The 9272-nt window shown below is 38.7% G+C and overlaps 1 protein-coding gene across 1 annotated transcript in view; it reads left to right on the top strand.

Annotated features, from left to right (window-relative positions):
- The window catches only part of SPTBN5 (spectrin beta, non-erythrocytic 5), a 1783454-nt gene that overhangs the window by 418954 nt on the left and 1355228 nt on the right, over window positions 1-9272 (top strand). Inside the window, exon 15 of the mRNA XM_044073536.1 lies at window positions 1823-1975. Coding sequence (XP_043929471.1) covers window positions 1823-1975 — 153 coding nt within the window. The remainder of the gene's footprint in view (window positions 1-1822; window positions 1976-9272) is intronic.

Below are 9272 nucleotides of genomic sequence, written 5' to 3'. Positions count from 1 at the left end.
TTACTCATGTGTTAACCCTAACCCTCACTCCAATCCAAACTGTAAAGCTAACCCTATCCCTTAATTCTAAGACTATGCTGATGGTTTTAATTTTGACATTGTTTACTGTTGGGATGTTTGTTTTGGAGTTTGTTTAATGTTCAATGTCGGTTTCTGGAAATTTATGGATCAAGGTAAGTTTTAACAATCTAATGTCAGCAATCATAGTGTATTATAATATAGTGTAGTGTGTGTGTGGTATGATAGAATTTCCAGAAATAAACACTTTTGTATAATTGTGCCTTTGTGAGGACATATATTTAGCATGACTAGTTGTGTTAATACAAAGTAACTTTCTAGTATTTTAGTCTAGCAATTAGCACAGAGGATTGAGGTTTTGAGCCACTAATGGTCTGCTTCTTGCAATCAAGAGTACAGGGTGTGATCCCCTCCACCTCCATTTGCCTACTGTGTGACTCTGAATAAGTCACTTAGCCAGACAGTGGCCCAGTATCTCCCCTGATAAGGGACACTTGCATACAGTGGGCTTTTCCATTTAACAAACAAATGTATAAAATATTTTTGACTACAACCAAACATATGTTTGTAGAATGTAAAAGGATATAATAACAATAGTAACTCACAAGAAGATTGTCAAGGCAGTTGAAGTTTGATACATGCAGCAGGTACATTAGCCAATGTGCATAGGCAGGCAGTTGACAACAAACATTCTGAGTAAAATGTCATATAATGTTTCAAAGAAAACAGAGAGGAGGCTTTGGGATATTCAATGGGTACTGATTTTTGAGGGGACTGATAAGAAAATTCCATAGAGACAGCAATGGCATTTCTTCTACAGACATCAAGTAGAACAAAGACAGAGGCATTTATTGCTCTGCTAATGTCTATTAAATGTAAGAGAGATCAGATTAACTTTGGGCAATAGTGTCTGTAGTAGAATCACTTTAGAACTCCAGTTTGAACATTCTAGGAGCATGATGCAGCAAATGTATCGACCACTTCTACCTTGCTGAGTGGTGGTGGGGCACCATATACAAGTGTCAGGAAGAGAAAAATCACACAACTTTATGACAACAAGCCTAGAATCTTAAATTTGGAACTGGGACACAGACATCTGTCTCCTGCTGTAGGTTCAGTTCTTAGTCCAATTTTCTTCATTTAATTACCGTTTTTTCTCATTGGTACAATAACGAAGCTATGATGTTATTGCAGATTACTTCTGATTAAAATATCTTAAGAGTAGCAAAGTAGTGTAATTTTAGTATGAGCTCGTAATTTACATTTTTTTGTAGGTGCCATTGTCTCTGTGTTGTGTCCATTCCCCTTTGACCTTATGTCCATTTGATCCCCTGCCATTGGTGTGTCACCAGCATGAGGGTTAAAGCTTACCAGAGGAGGTCTTTTTTCAGGCATCCATGGAGGCATTTTATACCTTTTAGTGACAATGTTCTTATTAGGTATTAACGCCATGCTGGTGGTTGACATGAGTACTCACATCACCAGGACAACCTGCAGAGCTATCACTATGCATTAACTTGTTCACATCTATATAATTTTGGGGGCTGCCAAGCTCACATCCTCAGCTCTGGCTTTACTTTGACAATTACAAGCCTCTGCTGACTTGCTGGCAGTCAACTAACCTAAACAACCACTGCCTTAAACCAAGACAAGTGAGCTGGAGTTGCTCCCTGACTCCCATGTTTCAGAACCTGAGTTGCAATTCAGAGCTGGGTTTTCTAGGCTGCATCTCTGTGTTGAAGAGCTAGCTAGTAGGGGCTTGATGTTATTTGGAATTGACACTCTGTTGTTTTTTTTGTTACAGACTCGCAGGAAGGCCCTTGAGGAGATGAGCAGGCTCTACAAGTTTTATAGCGTCTGCAGTGAATTTGAATCCTGGATGAAGGACAAGGAGAGTGTATTCAAGAACTTTCACCCAACATCTGACAATGTGGAGGTTATGCAGATGAAATACGATGTAAGGAACCCTTCTTGTTTTGTTGCTGTTTTTAATCGCAGTCTGTACATTTTTCTCCCTCTAGTTAACTACTTCAGGATTTTTATGGGCGTTTGTATATTCAGTTATGCACTGCAGACTTAGCTTTGTTACTTTTGTGCATTATTCCTCCATCAGTGTGGCAAGTTAAAGCAGCAGGCATGCCTGCCTGAGTCTAGAAACCTAAATCAAATTTTGCATTTCTGCTCTCCACTAGTAAGCCTACTCTTTTTGTAACCTAACAATTGCTTTATTAGTATAAATAAATGTATTATAAAGTGTAACAAACAAGAAAATATTCAACTTTTAATGGATTATCTAATAAACAATGTAATTGCATATATGACAACATCAGTTCTGCTATTCTAGAACTAAATGTATCACTCATCCATTCTGCACTTCTGGCACTTTCTTTGTTCTAAAATAGTCCCACAAGTCCCTTCTACAACACGTGACACTCTTCTTTTACATCGACTACACAATACCCAACACTTCTAACAAAGAATTCCAATCCTTCAAATTCCTTATGTCACAGATTCAAAAAACCTGAACTTCTAAGATAATTTTGTTTAAATACAATCATTTTATGGATAGATAGTTTATGCCTTATTCTTTAGTAAATTCCTTGGATTGTATTTATATTAATGTCTTACATCTGTTGTCTTAAATGGAGTGTTACAATTTTTGTCAAGTATATCTGCCTTTAGTAATGTCTTTGTATTTTTTATGTTTGGTTTCCTCTATTGCTTTACTGACTGCTTAATGGAGCTTTTCTTAAATGGACCACTGCAGTGCATTGGCCCATTTAGCTTGTCATGGTTAATAAAAAATAAATTAAATAAATTACAGAACAAGAATTACATTAATATTATAACTTGATGCTGTCTGATATGGTTTCTGGCATAGAAAGTTTATACTTAGAAGTAAAGAAAGACTTTCCATCTTTTTTCCGGTATTGTCTACTATTATGAATCATACCTTATCCAGGAAAAAGGGCCCAATAGACTACAAAGAAGCATAAATCTCTGTAATTTTAAAACCAGGAAATTATCCAACCCATTCGTCTTCCTAGACACTAATATCTAACATGCAGGACTCTCCTTTAACTTTTTTGGGGGTGTATTCTTCCCACCCGTCAAGATCTGGCAAAAGTTCAATATTTTCTATGATTAGTGATGTAGTTGCTTCACTTCTAATGCATTCTGTGATACCACATCTAAGGCACATAAGCTAATTTCCCATGCCTAATTATTTTGTTTTGTCTCTCACACAGTTTTGCTCTTGATCTTCCTATTATTTGTGAAGTATCTTGCTTTCTTATGTCTTTAAATATCCATGAAACTGTCAGATTACAAGTTAAGGCTTTCACAGGCATTGCCTTTATTGTTTCAGGGAGGAGTATGACATTCAGCCATGCAAGCTGCCATTGCAGGAGGGAGAAACACTTTTGCTGATCTAATGATCTCCCAAAGTTGAGTTCTTTGAAGGCACTTCTTGTTGGAAGGTCTGCACCATATGATGTGTTCTGTCATAGCCAGAGGCATAGACATGAGCATTATCACAAAAGCAGGCGCTCAGAGGAAAGGTTTCAGCTTAGCTGTACTAAGTGTTAAACCAGCCCTCTTGGTCTCTGCAGGAGAAGAGCTCATACGATCATAGGAGTTGCAAGATAACTGAGCCACCAGGCCATTTCTGCATTATTTCTCTTTTCAAGGAAGGCCAGGACAGTCATATCGGGGTGAAGTTTTGAATACCCACCCAGCTGTACAGCTCCTTTTTTAAAGCAGTCACTGTGTGATAAATTTGTCCTCCTACCTTATTTTATTGATTTGTTGGAGTAGATTTAGATCTCTGGCTCTAGTTTTAGCTAAACTGTTTGATTTACTGAGGTATAGAAGTTTTTGGATACAGAATTTGTTATAGTCCTATAAGCAAGGCACAGATCACCCCTAAGGAGTCTACATGAAATTGAGTATAAGGTTAAAGCCTCCAGTGTTTCTTTGTAGTTCAGGTATTTTTAAGCCCCTGATCCTTTTAGTTAAAAATCTCTGAGGTCTTTCCAATTGCTTGATATACTTGGTGAGGTACATCCCAAAGGGGGCATTGTATTTGATGATGAGTCTAATTAGTGCAGCGTACAAGGTTGTGAGGACTTCTTTTGATCTGGAAGAAATGCATTTTGTTATTTGTTGGGCAAGATAAAAAGATTTCCTAATCACTTTTGCAACAGTATTGTGAAATGGAAAGTGTGTCTATATTACATAATCGAACTTTTAAAAGTTTGATTGTCATATGGTCGACACCATATGATCAAACTTTCAAAAGTTTGAAAATGTAATAAAAAAAAAATAAACCAAAGAAAAAACCTACCTGAATGGTTTAAGCAGGGGGGGCAAGCCCCCCAGCACCCCCACACCCCACTCTTTAAATATACCAACTCTGAGATTGCACTACAATGCAGAAAAGGGAAATCTCCCTATTCCGCACTGTACGGAGATCTCCGTTGAAACGTTCGAACTTTTAAAAGTTCGATCATATGGTGTTGGCCATATGATGTTCGAACTTTTAAGAGTTCGACAACATGATATAGACTTATGGAAAGTAGCTGTCCATCAAATTACCCAGGTCTCTCATGATGTTTTTATTTTGAAGTGGTGTGCTATCTATGCTATAAGGTAGAGATAGTGGGTGCTTACCAGAGTCTACAGTTTTGTGATTTTTGATGTTGAGCTTGATTCAGTTTTTATTTCACCAGCTGTGGACAAGTGTAAGTTCCTGATGGAGTGCTTATTTGTCATGGGGGACTTGTTGATGACATCAAGCTCGCAATCATTTATGAATTTTGTTAGCCAAAGATCCTGATTTTATTTTTTAAATTGCAAAATGGTAATGAGCACAATAATCAACCACAGCGATTATACAATTATAACAAGATAACAAAATCACTTTTTAACAAAATAACCATATACTGAACACTTATCTGTTATGTCTATTTACAGGGTGCTGGGCTCAAACTGCTATTCCATAGACATTATACTATAAATAATTATTAAAGCTTCCATTAAGTAATCAAACAGGCAACAGAAAAAATGTGACACTTTTTATCCATGATTGTTAAGGTGGACAGCATTCATGAATAGAACAGAATATGCTGAGAATTGTCTTATCGATACTTCATCCCAGCCATGTTAAGCATGGGTATCCCAAAAGACTGGCAATGACCTTAACACCAAGTGGAGTATCCTGTAATTCTATTAAGACAGTTATTGGTCTAAATAAAGTAATGTATGGTTCCATAATGTTATTAAATTAAAAGCAGGTTTACCTAAAATTGTGGAGGGGGGGGTGAATGTTGAGTAAAGCAAACTCCTAAGTCCCAACTTTCCATGAGTTGAAATATTTAATAAGGTATTCAAGACCTGATATACAGGTATTTTGTGGGGAGTTCCAGTTTGAGGCTACGTATAACCTGACAATTACAGAAATCTGGAGTATCCAAGTTTTTTGAGCTTCTGATAACATGGAGTTTAAAGAGTGGGGTCCAAGTAGCCAAAAGTCCACTAAATTATCAATTTGAAGGCTCCAGATTCTAGTTACTAAATCTGACAGGTATCACCAAAGCTGGAGGGCAACTCCACAATTTATAAAATTCATCGGCTAGTTGATTCAGGCATATGGAACACATGCCAGTTTTGCTATAGCCTTTTTCCACTAAGGGGGCTGCGATCCAATATTCCTTATAAATTAACCTCATTTGGTGAGTTAGAAGCCTAGGTAGTTTAACTAAGATGTGCAGGATTTTAGTTGATCTGATGGAAAGGAGGATGTTTTGAGTTCTCTACAATTTCTCTTGCTTTATCTATGTAGTATTTGGAGAGCGTTAAATAGATATGAGCTATCCACAGCTGGATGTTTGTTTTGTTGTTCCCTGGAGGATCTTTCAATACTTATTAGATTGTTTTATATTGTTTTGGTAACTAGAGTGACAGGAAGACTGATGAAAAATGTGTCTGAATTGAAAGTATTTCCAGAAAGTCGACCACTGGGAGGTGGACCTTCTCTTGAATAGAATCAAAAGTGACAAAGCATGGGGGTGAATTTTGAGTTGTCAGTTGGTTGCTCTATTCACAGTGATCCCTTGCCTGCCCAGGATTTCCAAATTTTCATTTTTTTTTCAATATTGAGATGAGGGTTACCCTGGACTGGAGCTTACCAAGTCCAGTAATCTAAATGAGGATGCCAGGAAGGAAGCTTCCTGATTGCTTTCTATGCTATTACCAATGTATGTCAACTGGATAAATGTCAGGGTCAGTATACATTGTAGCAAATAAGGGCTTTGTGAGGCCAGGCATAAGTCACCACTGAATAAATGATATAAGATGGAGTAAAGAGATAGGGCCTTTATTCAGTCTGCATAAAGCATGTGTCTTAATTGGTGTAAGTGCCTGGTTAGGTACATGCAAATGGGAGCATTATACTTGATTATGGGTCTGATGAGGGCAGAGTGCAATGGCACTATGGCTTCCTTTGATAATGATGCCATGCCTTTACTTATAAGTTGAGCCACACATAAGGATTTCCTCACTCCGGTAGCTACCAGGTGGTCATAGATTAGGTTACTATCTATCTGTGTTCTTAAATCCCTCACCAATGGGTCTACTTTTAGGAGAGTACTATCAGTATTACAATTTACAGGGATATCTGAGTTGCTGAAGGGTATGATTATGTACTTTTAGCATTTAGTCTCAGACAATGGTTTTAGCACCAGTCATTTGGCATTTTTAAGTCTGTTTGTAGGATGTCAACATCATCTGGGTATTCACTGATTGCTCCCAGCTTACAGTCATTGGCGAACTTGGTGAGCCAGATGCCCCCAACATTGGCTTCTTCATTTCAGAAAAGTATATACAAAACAGGAGGGGTCCCAACACTGAGTCTTTTGGGACACCCAGTAGTAACAGGTTTGTTATCAGAAGTGGATTCACATATCCAGGCAACATGTGTCCTGTCAGTGAGCAAGTTGGCTATCCATTTGATGATGTAGGGGTTTATGCCTAACTCCGTGAGTTTTTCTATGATCCCCGAGTGGGGGATTGTGTTAAAAGCTTTGGCCAAGTCTAGATAAGTGATGTGTATCAATTTACAAGCATCCAAGGTCCTGGTGACTTTCTTGAAGAAGTCCACCTGATTGAGCAGGCAAGACCTCCCTTTGACAAAGCCAAATTGTATCTGGTCTAGTGTTTGAAGAGTTCCTATGTTGCTATTGATCAGGTCCATGATAATTCTCTCCATGGCATTGCAGACAAGACTGGTCAAGCATATGGGTCTTCAGGCGTCCCCTTGTGCAGAAGGATGACTGCAGTCCCATATTTCTCTGGGACAAAGCCCATCTGGAGGCTATGGCTAAAGAGGGTTTCTAGCTGCCTTGATAGATTCTGTTTTAAACTATTTGGGAAGCATCCTATAATGTTGTTGGGACCCATGGAGGCTGTGTTTTTGGCTTTAGCGAGTGCAATAAGTAACTGTTCCCTTGTAATGACTGGTAGTGGGATGGTTGCAGGTATTTCTTTGGATGTGGTAGAGGCAGATTTGCTATAGTTTCAGGTTGGGTGTAAGTGTTGCTGTTCATGATTAACTCGGCTCATTGCTAGCCATTTCCTCTGACGTTACAAACATAATTAAAAAAAGCCTTATAGTTATCTGTCACCTGGGAAGCTATCTTTTCCTCATAGTTTGCTTTGACAAATTTGACCAGCTCTCTAATGTGTTTATTTAGAGTGGAGAGTGTCTTTTTGTACTATTTTGACTGTTCGTTCTTGGCTTTGGAGAGGATTTTTTTCCTTTTGTTGAATAGCCTATTTATGTTAGGGGTCCACCAGGTTGGTTTATTTTTGCCAGTAATCATAGGTTTGACTCGGACAGGTACTGCCTACTCTGTACAGCTATGCATGTGATTCTACAGTGCTTTTGTTTACAGGTCAGAGTACGCCTAGGTTTCATCTGGGTTTGGAGGGGCTTGGAATTTCAAGAAACTGTCACTTAGTTTGGAGTAATTGGCCTTAGCAAAGTTCTTAACTGATTTGGAGTTTGATGGGGGTTCTAGGTTAGTTTTAATACTAAAGGAGATCATTTTGTGATCAGATCTTACCAGGGAGGAGTTAATGTGTGGAAGAGAGCAGCATGTTTATTTGTAGTAGTACCTCTAGTTACTTTAGGGTGGTTACGTTGACTAAATCCAAAAACCTCTGAACAAGTGAATTATGGGTCATATGTCTCCTAGTTTATGGAGGTGTAGTTGAAGTCACCCATAAGTATGGCATTGGGCTTAATATTAAGAGATTCTAGTAGGTTTAGATAGGAGGTGTCATTTTCCAGACTCATGTTAGGAGATCTGTAGCTAGCAAAGATACGATAGGGGCCGCACATGTGGTTATTTCAGCATGGAGCAGCTCAAGTGAATCATGTTGTTGGGCCAGTCTAGCAGTGTACTTGTCCTTTATGAACACTGAGACACCTCCTCCCTTTGTTTTATCCTGAGCTGAGGGGGATCTAAATGTATGATAGGCATTGTAGTGTTTGATACCCAGGGTGCTTTCCATGGATATCAGCCATGTTTCTTTGCTACAAATATGTCTACATTCTCCAGGGTGAGGAGTGCTTCCAGGGAGTGCAGTTTATTTATTTAAACTCCTAACATTGAGAAGCAGTACCTTTAGGTAGTTGTGAGTGATTTTTGTTATGTTGGAGGGTTTAACAACTTGGCATGGATTAAAAAAGGCACTATGGGGATAGATAAAGGTTTTACCAGTATCCAGAAGCCAAGGGATGACAACTGCAAACCATCTCTGGCAAAGCATCATGGTTTGTCGATCATGTCTCCCCAGGGTGACAGATATTGGGGATCTATATTAGAACATCAAAGCTGCAGAACTTCGAATGTTCTAATATCGACCCCTAACTTCGAACATTCAGAACAGAAAATGTTTTCCTAGGGAAAAAATTTGCTTTTCCGAAACACATACACACAGCACAAGCACACCAAACAAACAGCAATCCACACAAATACACCTAAAATCTTACATCTAACCCTACACTAAACTGTACATACACCACTAACTATCCACTTACCTTAACCCCAAACCCTAACCCTAAGTTCCGTCACTATCGCACACTCACCTCACCCGCGTCCTAACCCTAACTCACCTACCCCACCCTAACCCTCATGTCCACACAATCACACACTTACCTGACCTGCGCTCTAACCCTAACTCACCTAACC

Source organism: Protopterus annectens, chromosome 6.part0, assembly GCF_019279795.1.
Source record: "Protopterus annectens isolate FY-2018-M chromosome 6.part0, PAN1.0, whole genome shotgun sequence".
In the NCBI taxonomy this organism is placed as follows: Eukaryota; Metazoa; Chordata; order Ceratodontiformes; family Protopteridae; genus Protopterus; species Protopterus annectens.
Note: the sequence above shows the minus strand (reverse complement) of the source record. Positions and strands in the feature narration are given on the sequence as shown.